Below are 25,256 nucleotides of genomic sequence, written 5' to 3'. Positions count from 1 at the left end.
AAGCTTAATGCCACCTCCTCCTTTCCCTTGGGTTCCCCTTCACCCCACACCTGGTCACCTTCCTCAGGCCTACTTCCGGGGATGAGGACCAGAGATCCGGGGTGGGGGTGCTTGGGGCAGATTCCATAAGTTGGGGTCCCCGGAGACAGGCCAGAGATGTTGAAACAAGAAGCTGCCCCCCGGGCTCACCATGGACCAGAGGTTGGGGCTGAGCGTCCTGAGGCGGAGGCCGGGACCGGGGCAGGTGGGACCGGGGCAGGTGGAGCCAGGGCAGGTGGGACCGGGGCAGGTGGGACCGGGGCAGGTGGAGCCGGGGCAGGTGGGACCGGGGCAGGTGGAGCCGGGGCAGGTGGGACCGGGGCAGGTGGAGCCGGTGTCATGCCCAGGGAGGCACCTGAAGGAAACAGCTTCCTAGCACGGACTCCAGAGAAGGGCGTTGTGCCTGGATCCAGGCGGGGGTGTCTGGGGGCGGGGGGGGGAGGTCCCTTCCACCCGGGAGCTTGGAAGGGCTGAGACCCATTGCTGATGCATTCTCATTGGGTCCCCCTGTGTTGGGCCAGCTGGGTGGGGAGAAAGGGGTGCAGGTTTTGTGCATTTAACCTTGAGAGCACCTGAGTGGGGAGCGAGCGGGAGGTCTCACCGTTGGGGAAGGTCCGTCTCTTGAGGCCTCGGTATTTCCTCCCGCGCTCCCCAGAGTGGCAGCTGTGGGCTCTCCCTCCTGGGGGTGCTAGGTAGGCGCTCTGTCCGGAACGGTTCCCACAGGTCAGAAGGCTCGGGGAAATGCTAGTTTAAGCACAAGTAATCTGGCTTCTTTTCTGCAAGACTTGTCAGCACTTTTACTAGGACAGCGAGTCAGGGAACCTCCAGGACGGCTCGAACAGCCTCTGAGCCTGGGTCTAGCTGGTTTGGACCTGGGCCTTGCCTGAGCCCCATCCCGGTCCCCTCGACAGGCAGGCGTGCACAGGCGCCTTTTCCCCAAGGCGTGTGGTGGAGCCTGGGTTGGGAGGACCCCGGTTCTAGGCCAGCCCCCCTCTCAGTGAGGGAACTGGGGCCCAGAAAGGGAAGGTTTCCAAACTGCACCGACGCTCATGATGTGATGATCCGCAGACTAGGGGAGAGGAAACAGGGTGGGTGGTGTGGTGAGGGGGTCCGATAGACTGAGGTGCCGACGGAGCCCTGCTTGATCCTTCGGAGGGGTTGGTGCCATTGACCTGCGGCACCCTAACTGTAAAGTGGGGCTCGCAATGCCAGAGCATGGAATGAAGAGAGAAGGCACCAGGCGTTCTACCAGCTGCGTGGGCCGGGCACGCTGTGGAGGGAGGGCAGGAGGATGGCACCCGCCAGGCCAGCTTCTGAGTCCCCCTTCCCCTGTTCTCTCTCTGCAGCCACGTGGACACCAAGGAGCTGTGTGGTAGGTACCGGGTTAGGCAATGCAGGGACCAAGAGGTGTGGAAGGAGGGGAACTGGGGAGCGGGAATGGGGGGCACAGGGGGGTTGGTGAAAGGGGCAGAATCCTCCTGTGACCCCTGACCTTTGCTCTCTCCTACCCCAGATTACTTTGTGGACCACATGGGGGACTATGAGGACGTCTTGGCCTCCCTGGAGACCTTGAACCATTCTGTCCTGAAGGCCATGGGCTACACCAAGAAGGTCAGCAGGTGTGGGTGCCCCTGGGGGTCCAAGCTCTGGTTTCAGATGTTCTCTGGGGCATCTACACCCACGGGTGCCTGGGTTTGTGATGACGTGTTGGGTGGGCCTGGCTCTGGGCGGGCTCCGCTTGGGTCCCCTAGAGGGAGCCGCGGTGGACTGTGAGGTGAGTAGAGCAGCTCCGAGAATGGCCCTGTCCACCCAGTGTCCCGTATGTGGTCTGGAGGGTGAGACCCTTTCCCAGCGTCGGGCGTGACCCTCGGATGGGGTCCTGGGAAGGGAGCAGCAGGCAGCCAGCCCTCGGGCCGTGGACGGCGTCATGCAGCAGGGTTACGAGAGGGGAAGGGGAAGGGAGGGTTCACATGTGACCTTGACTGAGGAATGGATGGTGTCTGGTGTGAGAACACGTGCCCAGGCCTGAAGCCGTGAGCTGGGCAGAGGGACCACTGTGAGTGCAGACCCCTCGGTGTCTCCGATGTGGCTCCAAAGTCTCTGCCTTTGGTCCTGTCTCCTCGTCTGGGTGTGTGACCTGGAGGAGGATAGGGGCAGGGAGATCAGGCCAGGTGTGGGCTGGGGGTCACTGCGCCTTCTCTACGTAGCTCAGATGGGGCCAGCAGCCCACCCCACCGCAACTTCATTTCCTGCCTGAGTCTGTACCTCCGCTGGCTGGCGGCTTGCAGAGGGGACGGGTGGGCGTGTTCTTTCTGCATTCTCGGAGAAGAGACGCACGATGGCCAGGATTAAACACTCAGTCTAATCCTCACAGCGGCCCCATGGGTGGCTGCTCTCACTCCCCCCATTTCATAGCTACCGAAACCGGCTCAGAAAGGTGAACCCTGCCGCGTGGCAGCCAGACAGCCAGGCCTTGCTGGCTGAAAGGAGAGGGGAAACTGAGTCAGGGACCTGTCAGGAGGTACAGAGCACAGCATGGGACTTCAGGCTGCCCGGGGTGACTGGAGTGTTAGCCAGGAGTAGGGGCGGCCTCTGGGGTACACTGACCAAGGCACGCAGGGAGGGAGCTTGGAGCAGGCCATGCTCTGAGGGACACCTAGACACCCAAGGGCTTGCAGTGACCCGTGGGACCTCAGAAAAGGCCAGCCCCATCTGCTGGGTCGGACAGGGAGCTGGGCTGATAAAGTCAGCCAGACCTGCCTGAAGGACCTGGAGCCACTCTCTTTCTGAGCCTCAGTTTTTCCATCTGTGGAATGGGAGCATTCCCTTTGTAGGATCTTTATGAGGATTGCATGAAGTAAGGAAGGTCTCTAATTGCTTAGCATAGGGCCTGGCACAGAGCAAAGGTGACTGGTTTTTATTATTAGGCTCCTGTTGTGTGCCCAGGCACAGGTAAGACCATTCCGTACGTTCTTCAAATGCTGCTCCGTCACTGCTCTGCAGAGTATTAGAGAATCCCTTTCTTCCCGGAGCCCGAAATAGCCAAGCCTAACCCTGGGCCTCCACCACCCACATCCCAGAGTCATGCTGTTTTGAGTCTTGTTGTTTTAAAGTGTCTTTCAATAACACGTAGAAGCGAGTCCTTTTCATTGTTTGTCGTGTAGACGGTGTGACATTTGAAGGTATCAGGGCGGGCGGTGGGTAATGGGGAGCATGGGAAGAGCCCAGACTCTAGAATCCGAGTCACCCAGACGAGGGCGACGGCCCAGCCCTGCTCCCAGCAGGCTGTGTGAGGTGCGCCTGCGCCCACGCGGGCCTCCTGCCTGCAGCCCCCTCCTCCGGCCCTGCTTCCTCGCGTGAGGGGCCGGTTCTCCGCAGCGCTGCCCAGAGCTGTTGATGCATTCACAGCTGCTTCTTGTCTTTGGTCATAACTTCAGGGATGTGACCTGAGCCTCCACGCAGGGTAGGGTTTTCGCGTTGACCTGGACCAGTTTGGAGATTTCACTCTCAGAAACCACGCGCTCGCGTGCAGTGCAGTCCTGGGACGCGTGGCGTGGTGGCGGTGGCCGCGGGTTGTTGCCGTGGGGACTGGCATTTCCTTTTCTTATGCGTTTTCTAGCCGATTTGTGTGTAGAAATGCAGCTCGTTATTTCAGATGCGCCCATTGAGTTTAGTTGGCTCGTTGGCTTTTGTTGCTACGCAGTGGGCGCGCCAGCTGCCAGCGTCCCTCCTGTGTCTCCGTGAGTCCTCTTGCATCTGCCCCAAACCCTAAAACGCCCGAATGGTGCTACGTCAGGCCCCCTCGTTTGGCTTCCGATTTCCACGTGCATCTCCCTCGTATTTCGCCACCAATTATTATATTAATACCAGCTCTTACTCTAGGATCCCTGCGGCCTGCTCAAAAATTATTTTTGCGTTCCCTTCGTTAAATGCTGTCTTCAGAGGTGGTAGTGAATTTTCTGAAGTGCCTTTTTTGTCTTTTAAAAACGATGGTATGCGTTTTCTTAAGCTGTCGATGGGGTGGATTCTATAATTAGCTGCTCTCCTATTGAACAGCCCTTAGCTTCCTCTGATAAACCCTCAATGAGGCATTATTCTTCTGTCACATCGCTGGATCCTGTCACCAGCTGAGCGTTTATCTCTGTCTCTACTGGGACTTGAGAATCGATGGTAGTTTGGAAATGAACTGTAGGTGGCTTTGAATCAGTTTCTCTAACAGAATTATTTTTCTATTCGAAAATAGAATTTATCTGTGAGGCTTGGATCCAGGTACTGAACAGGAGAGGGGATTGTTTTAATAGTTAGGTTAAGGTCAATACTAGTTTTAGTTAAATTTTATTTCCATTGATTTTTTAAAAAAATTTCTTTATTGATTAAGGTGTTACATATGTGTCCTTATTCCCCCATTACCGCCCCCCCCATCCCTCCCACTCATGCCCTCAACCCCCCATTGGTTAGGCCCATATGCATGCATACAAGTCCTTTGGCAGATCATCCATTGATGTTTTTAGAGAGAGTGGAAGGGAGTGGGGGGAGAGAGAGAAACATCGATGTTAGAGAGACACGTTGATTGATTGCCTCCCACACGCACCCCAACGGGGCTGGGAATCGAGCCTGCAACTGCAGTACATGGCCTTGACTGGAAATCGAACCCATGACCCTTTGGTGCCTGGGCCAGCACTCTAACCACTGAACCACACCAGGGCAATTTTTTTTTTTTTTTACTTTTTATGTCCATTTTAGTATAGTTTTGAATAAAACTATCACAGACATGATCAGTTTTATGGGAAATCATGCATTGTATATTCTTAGGATTTAAAAAAAAAAATCTAAAACATTGGCACAAACCAGGCACTTAATGCAGAATAAGTTGAATAAAACATCTGATACAGCTCAGTTCTTGTTTCCATTTTTGTCCTATTTTGCTACATTTTAAAAACTTACACTTGACAGAGTTTTGCTCATTTTCATTAGTCATTTTAATAACCAGCCCCTGACACACTTATTTAAATTTCACGATGTTTTCTGCCGTATTTTCAGTTTTTATCCTCATTTTCTTCTTTCTTCCATTTCCTTAGGTTTGTTGTTGCCGGGGGAAAGACCTATTGTTCTGGGTATAAAAATTTATTTTCTGCTTTTTTTTTAACCTAAGATTTTTAACACTTTCCCCCTTAAAACTGTTCAGAAGCATCAATTTAAATATTCTTATTTAAATTTACTATTCCTCTTTTGTTGGGCATCTTGGATTTCCAGGTTTTTGATATTATGAATAATACTAGAGGCCCGATGCACGAAATTCATGCAAGAGTAGGCCTTCCTTCCGGAAGGACGTCTGGAAGGTCGTTTGGCTGTCTGGTCTAATTAGCATATTATCCTTTTATTATTGTAGATTTTTATAAGTATCTTATGGATGCTTGAGAAGATGTGGCTCATACTTTCAGAATGTGCAGTTTGAAAATAGCTATCCTTTCCTTGTTATGAAATTTATGCTGTTAATGGACAACTTTGCAAAAAAAAGTAAAATCGTGTTTCTGGGACAAATATAAAGTGCACACATGTCCAAGATCTTATTTAACTCATTCATTAGTGTGAGAACCAGTAAAGGAAAGTTCATTTAAAGGAAAATTTAAAGGAAATTTAAAGGAAAATCCAAGCAGCACACACCGTGGGCAGCCAGGAGCTCTGAAGGAGTCTGAGGAAGTGTGAGAGCCGTCAGTGTCCTCCGGGCAGCGGCCATGATGTGCTGCAGACAGAATCATGCGTTTCTGTGGATGAGAACTTATGCATCATTATCACTTTTTTTTTTTGTCTTCAAGTTTTAAAAGTAGCTCCATCACAAGGAAGATAGCGATAAGCCCGAGGGTGTATAGATGAGGAACCCAGTAATCTTTTCAGCCCATTTTAGAGACTCGTACCCTTTTTTCTGACTGTCTTTTGCATCCTATTTTTGTCTAATTTATCTGTCCTGTGGGATAAGGATGAGCTCATTTTTCACACTACATTGTGTTTTGTCATTTATCTTTATATGTTTAATGTTTTTGCCCATGTTACTTGATACCTATAGAACTTTGGTACAATATTTTAATTATAAATATGGTACATATTCAACAGGTACATTTTAGGAAGTAAAGTATAAAGAAAAATTTCAAGTCACTTCTAATTCCCATTGTTCCTAATTATTATTAACATTTTAGTTTATTATCTTTGAGCCTTTTTTCCATGTGTATTTCTTTAATATATTTAATATTGTTCTGGGTATAAAAATTTATTTTCTGCTTTTTTTTAACCTAAGATTTTTAACACTTTCCCCCTTAAAACTGTTCAGAAGCATCAATTTAAATATTCTTATTTAAATTTACTATTCCTCTTTTGTTGGGCATCTTGGATTTCCAGGTTTTTGATATTATGAATAATACTAGAGGCCCGATGCACGAACATTCATGCAAGAGTAGGCCTTCCTTCCCCCGCTGCCAGCACCGGCTTCCCTCTGGCACCTGGGACCCCGGCTTCCCTCGCAGCCCCGGCTTTGTCCAGAAGGTCGTCTGGTCTAATTAGCATATTACACTTTTATCATTACAGATTGGGACATAAATATTTGCATTATTTCTTAAGGATAGATTATCAAAAGTGCAGAATCACTGGGTCAAAGATAGGAGCAGTGTGAGGCTCTTGATGCAAGGCAGAATTGCTTTATGAAGTGATGGCGCCCGTCTGAATCCCCATGGCCAGCTGAGCGCCGTCCTCTCCCACTGCTCAGAGGTTTGATGCTGTGTCCTTGTTATGCCTCGTGACCTTGGTCATCCTGTGCCTACCCTTCCGTGGGATCCTTTCTCACTTCCGTCCTACGGCACACTGATGTCGCAACTCCTCATTCATCTCAGACTTGGCTGCAGCGTCTTCGCGCAGACTTCTCTTCCTGGATTCTGTGGCTTGCGGGCGCCTCCAGCTGCGTTTCCTTGAATCAGATCTGGGGCTGAGTCTCCACAGGGGCATTCGGCGGCTTCTTTGTTTTGATCTCTCTGGTTGGACTGCTGCAAGCAGCATCCTTTAAGCTTCCCGCGTTTTTATGCTTCCTTCTTCTCTGGCATTTTACCTTCCGATGGTCCGCTTTGTTTATAGCATTGATTACGATTTCAAAGGTGAACATTCTAGTTTTCATTTCCCTAGTGACTTCTAAAACACACAATTTTAACATTTGTAACTCTTTAAAAAATTTTAATCCTCGCTTGAGGATATGTTTTTATTAATTTTAGAGAGGGGCAAGGGAAAGAGAGAGAGAGAGTGAGAGAGAGAGATTCATGTGAGAGAAACATTAATTAGTTGCCTCCTGTATACACCCCAATCGGGAATGGAACCCACCACCTAGGTGTATGCCCTCACTGAGAATTGAACCCGCAACCTTTTGGGGTACAGGACAGTGCTCCAACCGAGCCACCCAGCCAGGACTCTTAATTCTGGCTTTAAACCTCGCTGATAACAATACTTCCTATTCTCTTTTATGGAATTAGGGAGATTTTTGAGATGTTCCATTGTTTTTCCAGACTTTCACATTTTGTTGACTTAATCAGTGTAATTAAAATGTAATGAGTAGTGATTACTGCTTTTACTTCATGACTTCTGCGACTAAACTGCTTCATTTGGGTGATCACCTTCACCTCACACCTTCCCTATTGCTGCATTCTATCTCTGATGCAACCTAGATGGTTTGGGAGAAATTCCTGGGCATTCTTTGCAGGAAATCTGGGCAGGTTTCATAGATCTGCAGATTTCTGAATTATCTCCCTGTTACTCTGCAAATGAGGAATTTGTCCATGAGATGCAAAGTTCCTAGACCTGACCCTTCTCCTCTGGAATATGGAGCGGCCTCTCAGCGGAGACATCAGTTGTGGAGGAGAAATGTGTAAAAGCTGCATTCCTACTCCTTTGAAAACAACTTGTCTCTGGAATTCAGCTTCCCAGTTACACTTACTGACCAGACACACCCCCAGTCCCTGGTCTGGGTGCTCTCACCCACTCACTCAGCTCGTTGTTCTGTTTGATGACTCTGGCAGCCTTTCTCTTTGTTTACACTTTTTACCACAGATCTTCTTGTTCGTCTGTCCAGAGCCCATTGATCACGGGGCTGTGAGTTCCCTTGTCTGCCCGGAAGGACAATCAATCATTGCAATGCATTAGGCTACCAGAACTCACCTACTAGTACTTTCTGCCACAAATTCATTCTCTGTCGGGGCCTCTCCCCAGCGTGCCGGGTCTGGTGGCGGGCCCAGGATGTCCACCCCCTCCCCTCCCCATCTGTGTGCCCCTCCTTTCGGCCGCCCTGCACCCCATTCCTCTTCCCCTGCTCCCTGCCTCCATTTCTCCGTCTGTCTCCAGCCCTGTTTCCCGTTGTGCAATTATTGCTAATTAATTCCACGTCGGAGTGATGGATGGTTTCATTTGCTTCCTTGTTTCCCTTGCCTTGCCCGGGGAGGCCGGGCAGAGTTCCAGGGTTCCCTGGGGCAGGTGGCTCTGGAAGGTCAGGTCTGCGGAGGCGGCGGGAGGGCAGCGCCGGGGCTCGGGGACAGCGTCGCGCAGCACAGCGTCATTTTGATTGTTATCGTCCTTGAGTGACCCGGCTGAACCAGAGTGCTCTCCCTTCCACGCTAAAGCCTTTGCAGCCAAAAGAAACCCAGCTGGTTCCAGAAACCTTGAGAAATGTCTTAGCTGCAGACTCTTAGCAAAAGTCTCACATTTCAGAGCAAAACTTGTAGAAAACCTTCCTCACCCACCTTTTCCCCGATGTCTCTCCTTGAGGCCTGTCTCCCTCCCTCAGCTTCCCCCAGACTCCCCTCTCGCCCTCCCTCTGAGACTGAGGCTCCGGCACCCTCTTTGGGGAGTCAGTTTAAGCTCTCTGGGTGCTTTTGATTCTCATCTATCATTTCTCTGATTAGCAGTCTGCAGGCCCAGGAGCCCAGAGTCCTTCTCGGAGAAGGAACGGGGAGAGGAGGCTGTGAGTTCTTCTCCCCTAATGCTTCATCTCTGTCAACAACAACATCAGGAACAATACCACTAATCACCATCACCACCACCATCATATCATCACAACCACCACTGTCACCATCACCATTATCACAACTATCACCCTCACCACTGTCACCATCATCACCACCATCATATCACCACAACCATCACTGTCACCATCACCATTATCACAACCATCATCATATCACCACAACCACCACTGTCACCATCACCATTATCACAACCATCATCATATCACCACAACCACCACTGTCACCATCGTCACCATCACCACCACCATCATATCACCACAACCATCACTGTCACCATCACCATTATCACAACCATCACCCTCACCACTGTCACCATCACCATCACCATTATCACCACCACCATTATCACCCTCACCATCACCACCACCACAACCACCGTCACCACCACCATTATCACAACCACCATCCTCACCACTGTCACCATCACCCTCAACATCATCACAACCATAACCACCACCATTATCACAACCATCACCATCACCACTGTCACCATCACCCTCACCGTCATCAGCACCACCATCATATCACCATCTTCACTAACATCACCGTCACCACCACCACCTTTATTATAGCAGCTACTGTTTATTGACTATTTGCTTTGTGCTGAGGCCTTGTGCTGAGCATTTTATGTACATGTTGTCATTTAATCCTCACCATGACCTTGTAGGATAGCACTACAGTGACTGCTGGTATGGCTCTAGAGGTCACAGAGCTAGTAAGAGGTGAAGCCAGGGCTCAAACCCTGGCCTGAGTCCATGCCCCTGCCTTGATCCAGGAGCTCCATAGCCTCCAAGATACAGAAGGCAGCAGTGGCGTGGGCTTCCTCCTTCCCACTGTAAGGCAAAACACGGACCCCAGGTGCCCCTCCAATTGGGCCAGACCCCACACCCGAGTTCCTCCCCAACCCTTAACCCTGGCTGTCCCTTCTCGTCCCTCCACAGGTGTATGAGGGAGGAAGCAACGTGGACCAGTTTGTGACCCGCTTCCTCCTGAAGGAGACGGCCAGTCAGATCCAGTCGCTGCTGAGCTCCGTGGAGAGTGCAGTGGAGGCCATTGAAGAGCAGACCAGCCAGATCCGGTGCGTCCGGGGGCCCTTGCAGGGTCACATGGGGGTATGCCGTGCACGTACCAACTTGCAACTCGGGTGGGGATATTTGTGTACTTGAGAGCTGGGTGACTTTGGGCAAGCTGCTATACCTCCCTGTGCCTCTATCTCCACGACTGTAATGTGGGGACAATTGTATACCCACCTCCTTAGTGCCTGTGAGGACTGAATGAGATATATATGCTTAGAAGAACGCCTGGTGTGCGTGCAGTACCTACATACAATACATACGACTGTTTCTCAGACTCTCATCCATTTCGCCACGTCCCCACACCACTCACATTATTCTTTACCCAAGACTATTCTATTGCTTGACTTACTTTTGAAAACTGGAGGTAAATTTTGGAAACTGTATGTGGTTGCCATCATTGGAGAATGTGCCATAAGCGAAGTCACTGTACAACAGCGCCTGCTGTCAGCTGGAATCCTGAGGCCGGCTCCCGCTTTGTCAGCGGCTGGGACACCGTCCAGGGCATGGGGACAGGGTGGCACCAAGTCACCTTCTCAGGAGGATTGAAAGAGAAATGGAGCAATGGTCCCACGGTGTTATTGAAGTATCATGTAAGGCCTTGTATGCATGTCCTTGAAGCCATGAACAAGCTTCTGGGGTCCCCCCTTTGCTGGGGACACTGTGAGGTGGTTAGCCTAGAGGAGGGGTGTCCTCCTGTCTGGGCAGTGCCAGTTCTGGGCCACGAGTCCTCACATTTACTGTCCTGAGTTGAGACAGACTTCTCTTTGCCTGCTCCTTCCAGAACAGCTGATGTGCCCGGCAAACGGGAAATAAAGGCAAACAGATGGGCACGAGCAGGGGCCAGGTGTCTGGTCCAAGCATCACTGCCCCTTGAATTTCCGTGTGTGGCCGCGGGTTTCCCTGGCCGAGGCCTGGCGTGGCAGGGTGTTGGTTGCTGTGCGGGGGTTGGAGTGTGTCTTACAGTCGGTTGGTGAGCTGGTCCCAGTCAGGTGTGATTGCAACGCTGCTCAGAGATACGGTTCCCAAACTGTGTCTGCTCGGAACACCTGCAGCCAGTCACCTGGGAAATGGGACGGGCAGGTCCGGGGCCCCGACGGGCCCACCGGGGCGGCATCCCTGGGAGCTGAGCCCGGAGCTCTGCACTCGTGATCGCTCTTGTGCTTCTGAGGGTCCCGAGTTAGCCACACCCCTGGGCGCTGACACTGAGAGTTCCTTCGTTTTCTGTCACTGTCCTGCTGGGGAACAGATATGATGGCTGCACTCTGCTCATTCCATCTCGTCTGCACCCATTGGGACCTCACTTTGGAATGTCGGTGGTGGGGTGACGCGTCTCGTTGGGAGACACAGCTGCTCCACACACGCTCCCCCCTCCGGCCCCAAACCTCAGCTAGTTCAGCTCCCCTGGGCTGCGAGGCCCCATCCTGCTTCCGGCCCGGCATGTCAGGTTCCCGGCACAAGCTGCTGGTTCAAACCCTGCTGCCCAGGGACTCCCGCTGCCTGGTTCAGGGTCCGAGGGCCACATTTAATTGGCTGCTGGTTGTAGAGCCCCCAGGATCGGACCTCAGAGACTCCGCCAGTCTTTCTGGCACTGCAGCGAGGCGGGGGGGGTTTGCCCTCTGCAGGGGGCTTGTGAGCTTGCAGGTTCACAAAGACTTGACCGCACAAGGCAGCGCCGAAGATCCGGGACCGCGCGTGGTGGCCGTCCACAGGAAGTGTGCGTGTGCTGCGTGTGGACACGCGTGTCAGTGTGTATTTGTATGCCTGTGGTGAGTTTCCCAGCATCTCTTCGCGCATGGGTGTTCGACCTTTGCCAAGCATTGGTTGAGTCCCTGCTGTTGTGCCAGGCACAGAGCTTGGTGAGCCGAGTGTGCCTGTCAGGGCATGCGGGGGCTGTGCACGTGTGGGCATGTGTGGACGTGGTGGGGGTGGGGACAGGCGGTCAGGTCCCTCTGTAGGACCTGCTGTTCTGTCATATGCCTCCTCTCAGCCAGGTCGGAAGGCTCCCCTTTTCAGAGAGAGTACAAACCCAGCCTCCTCCCTCACCGCCCCCAACTCACTCTCTCTCCCCCCCTCTCTCTCTCTCTCTCTCTCTCACACACACACACACACACACACACACACACACACGGCACCACATTGGCTCCTAGTGAAGCAGGCAGGGGGTGGGGAGCTGTGAGCCACTGGGTGGGGAGCAGGGGCCTGGAACCCAGCCTTCTGGGAACAGGGCCTGGGCTGAGGCCTAGAATGGGGCTGAGTTCACATCTCCAGTCCCTCAGGCTGCATGGTCTTGGCCAACTCGTTTCCTCCTAAAACAGAGGCCTGAGGCCCACCTCACGGGGACGGGCTCCCTGGGGCGAGCTGCGCGTCTCCGCCCACAGTGGGCGCCCGTTCGTCAGAGCTGCCCACGGGCTCCGGGCCCTGCGGCCGCCCTCACCGTGTGTGTCTCTCCCACGCGCACTGCAGCCAGAACCACGGCAAGCCCGGCCCTGGCGTGGTGCAGGCCTGGTACGGAAGCCCCAGTGCCCCCTGCGTCCCCAGCCACAAGCTCATGGCCACAGAACGAGAGAGGAGCGTGCCTTCTGGTGAGAGCAGGCGGTGGCCCGGACCGGGGGCACTGGGTGGGGTCCTGGGGGCTCCCCTCCCCAGCCTGCCCCTGCCCAGCATTGGCGTCTCTGTTCCTCTTTCTCAGTCACCTCGGACCCCAAGGAGGAGGGCCTGGGAGCCCAGATCAGCCGTTTGGCGGAGCTAATAGGACGGCTGGAGAGCAAGGTAAGGTCGCTGGCCCCCACCTCCATCCCCCCATTCCCCAGCCCCCGGGAGGGCTGGGTGAGGCCGCGAGTTTGGGGCAGAAGTCAGGGAGCCTTGGAAAGGCATCACCCAGTGGAGCGTGGAGTTGGAGACTATGAGATGAGGACAGACCCCAGAGCTGCGCCCAGTGCGCAGGCTCAGGGAGAGGTGCTGGGGGCAGGAGGAGCTGTGGGGTGGGCGGGCACAGGGGGGGCATCGCAAGGAGCAGACCGTAGCCAGCAGCACCGTGGGTGGAGGGGACAGAGCTTGGAGGAGCTGTAAGGGCCTGAGGGATGGTGACGGCCCAGGAGAGATGAGCAGTCTGAATGGCCAGCAGCGTGCGAGCTTTCAAAGACGATGTGGCACGTCCACAGATAATGGAAAAGACTCGGCCTCACAGAGCCGTGCTTCCAGAGACCAGGTCATGACTCAGTGGGCACTCACAATGCGCTGAGCCAGTTTCCCGGGCTGCCACCATCACGTACCATACACAGGCTGTGCTCAAACATTTATTCACTCGCAGCTCAAGGCTAGAAGTCTGAGATGGGGGGGTGGGGGGTGGGGTGGGGGGCAGGGCTGCTTCCTGCTGAGGCCTCTCCCCTTGGCGTGCAGACCTCTGTCCTCTCCCCAGAAGACACATGGTGTCCTCACACGGAGTCTCCTCCTCTCGTAAGGACACCAGTCATACTGGATTGGGGTCCACCCCGTGACCTCGTTTTTACTTGAATACCTCTGTGGTGACACTGTCTCCACATGTAGTCACATTCTCAGGTGCTGGGGACTGGTCCTTCAATTTGGGGAAGACACAGTTCAACCCATAACATTGACCATTCCTGGGAAGAAAGAAAACGGGCTCAGGTATCAGACGGGCCTGTTTGAAGCCTGGCCACACCACTTAGCAGCTGTGTGACCTTGGGCCAGTGGCCCACCCTCTCTGAGACTCAGATTTCTCCTCTGACAATACCAAAGAGAACCAGAATTGCACCCTCACAGGGTTGTCCTGAGGAGTAAAGATAACGGTGTCTTTAATGCCTTAGCACAGAGCCTGCTGTGAAGCTAGTATGTGACATTAGCAATGCTAGCGATTATTATTAGTCGTTCTGGTGCTAAAAACTATAGAGATGTACACACCACACCCATCTATCTACATAACACAATTATCTCAGAGGCCTGGGTTGCAGCCATTTTACATTTCCCTGACTTTTCTGAATTTCTTACATCTTTTGCAAAAGGGCAAAAACAAAAAAAGTACTTTGATGGGTTTGGGGGTTGGTTCTGAAGTATTCGTGGGGGCAGGAGGAAGCCTTGGGGGGCAGAGGGAGGCCTAGGTGGGAGGCGGGGAGTTGGAGGGCAGTGGCAGCTACCCCACCTGCAGGGCTGAGGCCTAGGTGGGATCTCCCCCTCCTAGAGCGAGCTGCTGGGTGGGAGCCAGCGGTTCCGTGGACCCAGTGGCCCGGTTGTCATAACAACTCCTCAGGCGCCCGGAGAGGGAGGCTCTTTGAAGTTTATTTTTAGCGCCCTGGTCGCCTTAACAACAGGCAGGGGCAGGCTGGTAACCGCTGAGCACCTGGGCGTCCTGGAGACGGGGCGGGGCCCTGCTCGCCGGCCTCTGATTGGCCCAGGCCCCGAGTAGGGGCCAATCCAGGGCCGCCTCCGGGCCCCGCCCTCTATGGGCCAACCAGAGCCACTCCCAGTTCTGCCTGGGCCTGGAGGGTGGAGCGCTGGGGCGGCCGGTCTGGGAGAGGGTGGGGCAGACGTGGGTGCCACTGAACCTCCCCCACCCTCCCCTCTCCTCCTCCTCCTGTGGCCCTGCCAGCTGGAAAAGCCACAAAGCCAGCTACAACCCCTGCCCTCTGGGAGCCCACTTACACGGTTGTAAAACAATGGAAACAGACTAGCCCCTGGCGGACACCTTGGCTGCCCACTGAGCCGGTGTACACCGCGTGTCCTGGAAAGTCAGCACCGTCTCCAGGACACGCGGGGTGATTTACAGGGTCTCGTGCAAAATGAGCTCGCAGGGCCCCTTGTTCAATTAAGAATTTCAAGGTGGTACCTGCACAGGTCACAGGCCAACACATCTGCCAGTCTGCTTCCTCAAAAACCAGCGATGGGCACACACGTGCTCTGAGAGAGGCAAGACACAGGCTGTCCTCTGGGGAGGCGGATAGGGATAGAGAGAGGTGGCGTTTATGGGGGTGCCCACGTTAAAGGGAGCAGAACTGGGGTTCTGTGTCAGGAGGAGAGAGGCCCCAAGTTCAAATCCAGGCTCGGCACCTAGCCAGCTTGTGTGGCCTCTGGAGCCCAGGGCTCTCTGCTAAGTAGTGACCCCTGAGCATGCCTGAGCGACCGGCCCTGCTCTGGACGCTAGCATGTGGCCATAAACAGCAGGCATAAATGGGTTCCTGCTCTCCTGGAGCTTACAGTGCGGCGGGGAGTCTGGGAAGTTAAATACGGTGTATTTGTAAAGCATTTAGCCCAGGGCTGCGGAAGGCCAGTGAAAACAGACACCCCATTTAGACCATTCGATTCAAGGGGCATCAGGGGTTAAGATTGGGGGCGATTTGTAAATTGATGGGGAATCTCAGGGCTGTTGCCAGCAATTATGGCAAAAGCCCGGCATCTTGGATTTGGAAATCTTGAGTCCCATTGCTCTCTCCACCCCCCCAACCCCCCACCCCCGCTGCCACATGCCTGCCGGAAAATGGAGTCTCCTTCATGGCTTCTACAGTAGATCTGCTTGGTCTCTGTGGCTCCCAGTGCCCCCAGATGCCAGGGCCAGAAAGGATCTCCCCCACTTCCGGTGGTTGGCCTCCCAGCCTGGCTTCGTGGGTCCCCACTGAGCCAGCATTGTGCATGGAGGGTGGAGTGAGGCCTGGCCCCTGGGAGCTCCCACTAGCCTGGGGACTCGAGCCCCTGGGACCTTGGTGTGGAGCTCTGCAGTGGCCCTGGGTACTCTGGTATGATTGTGGAGATCCTGGAGGCCTCCCTGACGGAGGTGGCCTTTGTCTCCAGCATCACTTTATGCTTTGTTGTTTCAGACCCTCTGGTTTGACCTGCAGCAGCGCCTCTCAGATGAAGAAGGCACTAACATGGTGAGGACCCCCTCCCCTGAGGCCTCCCTTCCCCTCCTGTGGCCCAATCCCTGCCTGAACCCAGGATTCAGGATACAAGTGGCTCAAAGGCCCTGCCACCCCACCCCCAGGGAGCACCTGTGGGGCGATGTGGCCCAGCACTTGGTCACCCTCCCCTTCCACGGGTGTTCCTTGAGATACCAGGGCTTTGGTAAAAAAGCTTGGCTTGGAACCAAGTGGTCAACAGGACAGTGACATCAAAACACTGATTTGATTGGAAGTGAATGTTGCTGGTCACTGGTTTGTTGTGTCTCAGCCCTGGATGCCTTACAGGCAGCCCTAGAGCCTCTTGACACACCCTGCTTTTCAGCATTTGTGGGCCTACTACCTGCACTTGGCTTTTTAGAATTCTTGTTCCTTTTTAGCCAGTGTTCATGTGTAAGAATGGAAAGCGTGTGTGCATGGGGTTTTGTTTTATTTTGCCCCAATTGTCCTTTCCTCTCAGGAGGGAGGTGTGGGGAGGCTGGGGTCCTGCGGGGAGAGGGCTGTTAGGGAGCCCGAGGAAGCTCACTCACCCTGCACCCCACAGCATCTGCAGCTGGTCCGGCAGGAGATGGCCGTGTGCCCTGAGCAGCTCAGCGAGTTCCTGGACTCGCTGCGCCAGTACCTGCGGGGCACCGCTGGAGCCAGGAGCTGCTTCCAGTGAGTAAGCTGTGGGCGGGGTGGAGGACAGGGCAGGACCTCCGAGGACAACCCATACCCCCGGGAAGGCCTAGCAGGGCGGTTAGGAGAGCGGGTCAAGTCCTAGCTGAGGCTCTTCCCCACTGTGCAAACGTGGCAAGTGACTTCGTCTCCCAGGCCTCAGCTTACTCATCTGTAGAATGGGAGCACTGACTGGACCCACTCCCTGTGGCTGTTGGAGGTGTAAATGGAATAAGGAATGGGAAGGGCTTAGGCCGATGCCTGGTGAGTAGTTGGAGCTGCGTAACGTCAGCGGCTCCTCTTACTATGTGGCTGCCCCTCAAGGCCTCACCCTCTGGTCCCTGCATTGCTGCTCGGCAAAGCTGAACCAGGTGGCCGTGGCCATATCAGATTGGGCCACAAAAGACGACAGCTCTCACCCTCACATGGGTTGGTCCCAGAGGGCTGTTGGCCCTCTCCTGTCCCAGGCCCACCCACCTGTGCCCAGGAAGTAGCCATGGCCTCTGTGCCATTCTCTGCCCCAATGCTCCCTGTCCAGTTTGCTTTCTGCACCCTGAGAGCACGCCCCTTCACCCTCTCCCTGGGGGGCCAGCTGGGGTGCAGCGTGAATCAGGCGCTGCTCTTACTCAACATGTAGTCTAGGTGGCGGGAGAGGGCAGAGGAAGAGGGATGGTTCTGAAGGGTGATGGGTGCTGTGGAGGCCAGGAAGCAGGGTCCTTCCAGAGAAGGAAGGGGCTCTGGGGAGGGGGGAGGCTGCGTGTGCACCGAGGCATTCAGACAGCAGAGTCTGAGGAAGGGCAGTGTGGGCTGGAACCAGCTGGTGCCACTGCCTGGGAGGCAGCAAGGTGCCATGTTTGAGAACAAGCAGGTATGTCTGGACAAGGTGACAGGGCGAGGGCCAGGGGTGGCGGGCAGGACGCACTCCCGCGCTGCTCGTCTGGAGTACAATGGACCGTATTGGAGATGTACAAGCAGGAGAGAGACACGGGCTGGCCTCTTGTGTGCAGCAGGGGCCAGGGAGAGGCCCTGCGGTCACCCAGGGAGGGGCATGGCCTTGGCGCGACACGGTTAGAGCTGGGAGCTGTTTTGGAGAACTGTGAGGGGTGTGGGGCGGAGACAAGGCGGCATCTGAGATTGTCTGGCTTCAGAAACCCGATAGAGGTTGGTGTCGTGTGATGACCTAGAGGAGTCAGGGAGGTCAGGCGTGCTGGTGTGGGGGAGTCACGTTAAATTCGAGATGCCGAGTAGGAGTGTGGAGATCCTGGGAGAGGGCGGGCTGGGAGTGGTGGGCGCGCAGATGGCACCGAAAGCCACAGTAGCGCTGTGCTCATGGCGGGGGATCAGAGGGCCCAGGGCTGGGTGGGGTGGAGCGGAGAGGGGCCTAGCTGCCCCTCCTCTGCACACAGGCAGCACGCAGTAGGGCTTCACACTCTGTGTCCTACCTGTACCCCATGCCAGCCTGCTGTGTTTCCCTGCCCATCCAGACACCCACCCCCAAAACCCAATCAGTGCCTCATGCTGCTGCAGCTACAGACTTAGACGCACCAAGCTGCTCCGATGACCTTCATCTGTCGCAAGGGCAGGCCCACAAGCAGCGCTTTCTGGATCTGGCGAAAGGCCATGGCTCCATCTGATCAGTGGGCGGCACGCATCCCCGGTCCCCGATGCTCTCATCAAATTACAAGCCCGCAGGCACCTGTAATTTTAGCTGGAGCCTAATGAACTAATGATACTATTAGCAGCCTTGTTTCCCTCCCCGCGTCTGTCCTGGTGGCGAACCTGGGATTGCCTGTAATTACACAGCAGCCGCCACCATGACAGCTCTCCTCCGAGGGCTGCGGGGTTCTGTTCTGCTGAGCGTGGGAAAAGAGAAGCAGCTGGGGGCAGGCGGGAGGCCAGAGGGGCGGTGCTAGCGCTGATGTAATCGTGGCGGTCAGCCCTCCGGGCCCCCAGCTCTGCCGCATTCTAGGAAGCACCCCCAGTCCTATATAAATCAAGGTGAGTGGGCTGCTGCCCTCACAGAGGTAATGCCGGAGTGACCTGGACCTGCCCCAGCCTCAGCCGGCCAATTCTGACTCACAGGGTTAAGGATTTAAATGATGGAGATTGTGAAGGAGAAAAGAAATATTCAGCCTTTAAAATGACATCTCATTGTAATTCATTCAACAAACATGAATTGGCCACTGTCTGGGGCCAGGCCTTGCTCTGGTGGTGGGGCAGGCGCTGGGCTGTTCCCCTCAGAAAGGCAGCAGCACTGTGGCTCACGGCCTTGGGCGGGTGGCAAACTGGGTGCCCCAGCTGCTGCCAGGCTCTCATTTCCAGGGTCTGAGGGTATCCCGTAGCCTGGCTCTGGGGGTGTCTTGTCCAGACTCGTTTGAGGGCAGTGGTGGGGGACAGCGGGATGAGGGAACCAAGTTCCAGAGGGGGGCAGCCCAGGCTAATCCTGCCTCCAACCTCGCCCCTCCCCTTGCAGCATCGCCGCGGGGAGGCTGTCTGACGGCCTCACCTTCGTGGTCTACGAGTTCTGGGAGACAGAGGAGGAGTGGAAGAGGTAAGCACGCAGGTCCCCTAACACCAGCCCTTTCCTGTCCCAGACGGTGTCGAGGGGAGGGGAATGGGAGCCCAGTCCCAGCAGCACCACCACCCAGAACGCTGGCCTCGTGGGCTTCCTGTGCCCTGGAGCCAGGGGGAGGCAGCATTTCTCAGTGTGGGTGTGACCCCCTCAGCTGGGTCCTGAATGCAGGTCCCTGGCCCTGGGATCTGAGGCCAAGGCCACTCCTGTTTGAAAGCTGCTGCCCCAGGGGATAAAAACCCAGGAAAGCTCTCTCATTAACGATGCTCACTGAAGCAAGAAACAGGCTCTTCTCCCTCCCAAACCTGCCCCACAGCTCAGCCTTCCTGGGGCCTCGCCTTCTTATCTTCACATGATGGCTAAACCCCAAGGCTAAGCCCACATCAGGTGGTTAAGCCCCCAGCCTCAAGGGCTCACCAGTGCCCCATGGGTTACAGGCACCTGCAGAGCCCCGTGTGCAAGGCGTTCCGGCACGTCAAGGTGGACACGCTGAGCCAGCCGGAGGCCCTCTCCAGGATCTCGGTGCCAGGTAGAGGGCAGGTGGGGGGAGGCCTGGGATAGCACTGGGGGTGCCCCAGTGCCCACAGGAGCAGCAGCCTCCGCCAGGCAGAGTTAAGGGCAATGCCCAAACCTTCCAATGACCCTTTATTCTGCCCCCTTAGCTGCCAGGAGTTCTAGTCCACAAATGGGTGCTCAGCATCAGTGCCCGGTGTGCAGAGGGTCCGAGAGGTGAGGAGGGCAGGGCAGAGACACAGGTTGGCCTACAACCTTGGAACAACGGGAGAGGCCACAGGACAGGGCCTCAGGCAAGACCGGGGCCGAGGTCACTAGGGAGGTGGGCCCAGAGCCCGTGTGTTGTGGGTCTGTTCCAGAGCCCTGGCGTGGGCCACCCCCCCGTCCAGGGCGGGCCCCTACCTTCACAGCCCAGCCTGCCCAGCGTGGGCCTGGGGGAAGGAGGGATGTGCTTGCCGGCGCTGCCCTCCTGCCCTTCACTGCAGCGCCCATGGGGCACGGGGGAGGGGCTACAGGTCCCCAACAGCCTTCTCTGCTTAACGTCTCTCTCCTGCCCCTCACTAGCTGCCTGGTGCACGGTGGGCCGAGACTGACCTGCTCCCCAACACCCTGCGGACGAGCCTGGCACCCTCCCTCTCTTCTTATAAAGGTCGCCCCCTCTTTTCTAGAAACTTTGGTATATGAGCGGTCTTTTCCATATACTTCCAAACAAGAATGTATTTTCCCACTGTTTGAAGTGAAGGCGAACTCCCTTTCCCGGCATCCTCAAACCCCCCCCCCCCCCCCCCCCACCGGCCTTCTCTGGCCTCACTCCTCGCAGGCCACACCTCTCCCTCCGCCTCTTCCAATCCTGGTCTACATTCCTCTACCTGGTAGGAGTCAACACCCTGTAGTGCCCAACCTAGGCCTGTGCCAAGTCTGCACACGGCAGTAGCGCCCACACAGCCAGTGCCACGCTAGGCAAACCGCCGCCGCTGGGATAAGCACAAAATAAACTCCCGTTGGGAACAGTCACGTGCCGTGCTTCTACTTGTTTTCTAGGGGTAACAGCTGGAGGAGTGAAGCCATTGGGATGCATGGGGCCCTCATTAGCCATGTCACCCTGAGCCTCAGTTTTCTTATCTGCAAAATAGAGGCACTAACCCTATTTTGACAAATAAGTCTGTGCCTGGCACCAAGTCAGGGTCCTCCAGACCATCCCCAGTGCCAGCCGTTCACGAGGACTCATCGAAGCCAGGAGACCACGGTCACAGTTGATGGCAGCAAAGGGAAGCGTCAGGCGCGCGGGACAGGAGACACCAGGCACAGAGCCCACACTATGTCCTCCCAGTGGCAGGTATAGAAAGCGACTTTCTCCCTCCCTAACGGGTGACGCTTTGCAGAGTATTGCCAACCAGGGATGCTCATGGAGCCGCGGTGATGGGAGCTCATTGGGTCCAGCCCCTCGGGCTGATGGCACAAGGCCCCAGGTACACAGAGGTGACCTCCCAGGAGCTGGGCACAAAGGCCAGACCTCAGGGCACAGTTAATCGTGCCCACCTGTCCATCTGCTCTCCCAGCAAGACAGGAGACCAAGGCCCTGGATGTGAGATAACAGTTAAGTCCTATTCTGGAACCTCTGTGACATGCCTGCTTCTATTTCCCTGTCCTGGTTATCAGGAAAGACTCACACACAATCTCAAGGCGCAAAGGAGGCAGAATGGAGAGCGGGCAGCTGGGGGACAGACACTAAGAGCAGCAGAGGCCTGGGGAGGAGGAGGAGGGAGACAGGCCTTCACCTGGTAGCTGTGAGTTGGGCCCAGTGGGAGCCCTGGGGAGGTGGGACCATGGATGTGTGTCTTTCCACCTCCTGCCCCAGCCTGGAGCAGCCAGCCTGTGAAACGTGCTGTGATTAAAGCCATCACACTGGGCGAGGTCCCTGCCCACGCTGCCTCCTCTGGCTGCCTGGAACCTTGACACCCCTGACACCTCCTCATAAGGTTTGATGCTGACGCTCACGCGATAGCAGTAACACAAAACACAACATGGGCTTGTAGGAAGAGTGAAATGCAAATTTGGGTCCTAGCGGCGCATCTCTGAGCCAACTTTTCCTTGCAACCAGCCCCTCAGAGCCTCTCTTCCTCATCTGTAAAGTGGGGAGAAGACCTCTAGTCTGAAGATAAGGAACTGCCTGGCGCATGATAATGCCACTGCACTAGGCCCTGTGGCGGCATCGGCAGGCCCAAGAGCTGCCCCCTCCCAGCCCACCTCACCCAGAAGCTGGGGCTGTTCCAATCAGCTCAGCTATTTAAAAAGTACTATTCACAGGGGGCTGAGGCTCTTCGGGGTGCAACTGAGGAACACTGCCAGCTGGGCATGTTCCACTTCTTCCACACATCGCACCGCCCGCCCGAGCTCTCCCCACGTTGTAGCATCTCTGTGATTGCAGCCCACAAGCAACTTGGAGCCTCCTCGATTCCGAGTGGGTGGAAACAGGCTCTGAAGAGAACAGATTTCAACCCTAAAAGGTATGAGAGCTCCCACTTAATTTACACTACGGAGTCAGGCACTTGGGAGGCAGTGACTCCCTCAGTGCTGCCTACGCCATCCTATGATCAGCAGGTGAGAACATGGAGTCAGAGAGGGCAAGCAACTCACCAGAGGTCACACAGCAGGTATATCCAAACCCAGAGCTATCTGTCCCCAATCAGGTATCCTAACCCCTGCACCATACAACATAGACATGTGGGGAGAAACAGCTCCAGGTGAGTACATTAAAATCCCAGTCAGCTTCCTCAAACAGTTCAAGACAGAATTACCATATGACCCAGCAGTTCCACTCCTGTATGAATGGGACCCAAGAGAATTGAAAAGACGCATTAAAGCAAATGTGCACAAATGTTCCTGGCAGCACTGTTCCCAACAGCCAAAAGGTGGAAACAACCCGCAGGCCTACAACTGCAGAAGGAGAAACACGTGGTGCTCGATCCGCACAATGGAATGTTATTCCGCCATGAAGAGGCAGGCAGCTCTGACACGCTGCGACACAGATGAGCCTTGGAAACATTCTAAGTGAAAGGAACCGGACACAATGACCACAGGTGTGTGATCCCATTCGTACAAAATGTCTAGAAGACTTAAACCCATAGAAACAGACTCTTGGTTGCCAGAGGCTGGGGGAAGAGGAAGTAGGGCGTGCGGCTTCTTTGGGATGGTGGAAATGTTTTGGAACTAGACACAGGTGGTGGTTACACAATGTTGTGAATGTACTAAATGCCACTGAATGGTACACTAAAGTGGTTAATTTACATGAATCTCATCCCAATTAAAAAAAAAAAAAATCCCAATCAACTCACCTACCCAAACAGAGAAGTTTACCACCTGTATTCAGTGGCCGCTCCGCACCTTTCCCACGTCCAGGTCAAACCCCTAACCTTCCTCGGGAGGCACGAGGCAATCCTGGGTGGGAGGTGGGCACCCCGGGCTGCGTCCCTGCGCAGTTCCCTGGGGCACCTGGGCCAGTGGAAAGGTGCTTCCCCAGGAGCCTCGGAGCCCCTGCAGCCCATGCCGTTCCGAGAGAACTAGTCAGCTAGACTACAAAACGCCCCTTGGCCACGTTCACATTCGTCATGAGATGTGGAGGTCTCTCCACTCAAGCACAGGTGTGACCACTGACCAGGAACTTGTGACAGGCCAGGCTCTGTGCCATGGGCTTTGCAGGCATATCCCAGCTCCCCCTCCTGGCCATCCTGGGCAGGTGTCAGAGGAGAATGAAGAGGACCTCCACCAAGGTTCCGGAAGGAAGAAGGGAAGAGGGGGCTGCTCACCGGGGACTGAGGAAGGATGCCCAGGCTAAGGAAGAGGGGGACAGGCCTGGGAAGGGGCGGGCAGGCAGGCAGCTCAGGTCCTGGGCTCGGAGCCCATGCGTGAAGTCCAAGGATGCCCCTTCAGCCCTTCCTTCATCTGGCGGCTGTTGGAAACTTGAGGGCAGCACTTAGTATTGGAGCAGGACAGCCCACGGGAGAGCGCATACCTTCCTTTCCTAGGTCCGACATCAGAGGGGGACATCCCAGCATGCATTTCTCTGACTGCATTGTGTTTTTTGCATTATGATGGCTGATTTGAGGCTCAATCCTATGAGGATCACATCTGTACCTGTCACAGAAGGAGAAACGATTGTCCCCAGCAGTGATGTTTGTCACCCCTTAAACAGCATCACCTCATCTCTTTGTAGCAGGTTAATGCCATTCCACTTCCTTCCTGATGTGCTTTCCTCCTTTTGGGTGAACTTAGTGTCCTCATGTGTCCCCTTTTCCCTTGGCTGCCAGGAAGCTCAGTGTTGACTTGCCAATGTCAACGTAGGTTTTCTGGAAATAAAACTATTGTTTGGCTTCCCCACTAGCTGCTGTAGATACAGTATCACCTTTCATCCTCACAGTAAGCCCACATTGCATCACATACAATAAGCCTGTTCCATGTTGCTGGTGGAGAAACTGATTCTTAGGTTTGTAAACTTCCCAAATCTTGAGACGTCAAATGTTTAAAACTTAGTAGTCTAACTCCAAAGCCAATTCATACACTGGCACAACCCTTCCCCATCCTGCTTTGTTCTTCTCTGTGACTCTGTGAATGGCCCCAGCACAGCCCAGCAGTGTGGCCAGCACCGAGGCACTTTTAGGAAGCACGCAGGGTGCAACCAGTAAGCGACTGGCCGTCTATTCTCACTGCCAGCACTGGGAGGAGAAATGCTCCTTTAAGCAGTTCTGCCCTGACACATGTCCTTGTCCGGGAGGCCGCGGTGGCCAATGAACACAGGCTGTGGCAGGGTGAGGTGGGATGGGCACAGGGTCCTGTGTCCCCCGCCCTGGGTCAGAGTCTCCACCAGCAGCCAGAGTGAAGGAGGGCAGAGGGCCCATCCCTGCCCATGGGGTCAGGCACAGCAGTCCCCACCCCCTTGGCCATTCGAGGAGTGAAGTGGGAAGGAAACAGATGAGGGAATTTAACCCAAAACTGGTCCCGACTCTAACTCTACCTTCAGGACAGGCAGCCTTGATTTTTCCAAGCCTCAGTTGCCTCACCTGTGAAATGGACAGGTTTGAAAACGTTATGCTAAGTCAAGCCAAACACAAAGGCCACATAGTACACGAGTCCATTGCATGAGGCGGCCAGACAGAAATCCGTGGAGACAGAGAGCAGATTTGTGGTTGCTGGGGACTGGAGGGGAGCGGAGCGGGGGGGGGGGGGGGGGTGGCTGCTGACAGTGCAGGGTTTCTTAGGGGTGATGGATTGGAATTAGACATCAGTGATGGCTACACAACTCTGCGTCAATTAACACCCACTGAATTCTACACTTCAAAAGGGTGAATATTTTAGTATGTGAATTATATCTCAAAAAAATTAATGCAGGTGGACAAGCCGGAAAAACACAAAAAACGGTTCTATCACCACCACCCTCTCGTGGTCA

At 54.9% G+C, this 25,256-nt stretch overlaps 1 protein-coding gene across 1 annotated transcript in view; it reads left to right on the top strand.

The window, feature by feature from the left end:
• NECAB2 (N-terminal EF-hand calcium binding protein 2) overlaps window positions 1–20,594 on the top strand; it is a 29,353-nt gene extending 8,759 nt beyond the window's left edge. The window contains exons 4-13 of the mRNA XM_054710605.1: window positions 1,386–1,411; window positions 1,553–1,650; window positions 10,034–10,170; window positions 12,632–12,750; window positions 12,858–12,937; window positions 15,994–16,047; window positions 16,616–16,728; window positions 19,202–19,279; window positions 19,738–19,829; window positions 20,378–20,594. Coding sequence (XP_054566580.1) covers window positions 1,386–1,411; window positions 1,553–1,650; window positions 10,034–10,170; window positions 12,632–12,750; window positions 12,858–12,937; window positions 15,994–16,047; window positions 16,616–16,728; window positions 19,202–19,279; window positions 19,738–19,829; window positions 20,378–20,406 — 826 coding nt within the window. The 3' untranslated portion in view covers window positions 20,407–20,594. The remainder of the gene's footprint in view (window positions 1–1,385; window positions 1,412–1,552; window positions 1,651–10,033; window positions 10,171–12,631; window positions 12,751–12,857; window positions 12,938–15,993; window positions 16,048–16,615; window positions 16,729–19,201; window positions 19,280–19,737; window positions 19,830–20,377) is intronic.
• Window positions 20,595–25,256: the final 4,662 nt, after the last annotated feature.

Source organism: Eptesicus fuscus, chromosome 21 (assembly GCF_027574615.1).
Source record: "Eptesicus fuscus isolate TK198812 chromosome 21, DD_ASM_mEF_20220401, whole genome shotgun sequence".
NCBI lineage: Eukaryota > Metazoa > Chordata > Mammalia > Chiroptera > Vespertilionidae > Eptesicus > Eptesicus fuscus.
This window is presented reverse-complemented; position numbering and strand designations above follow the sequence as displayed.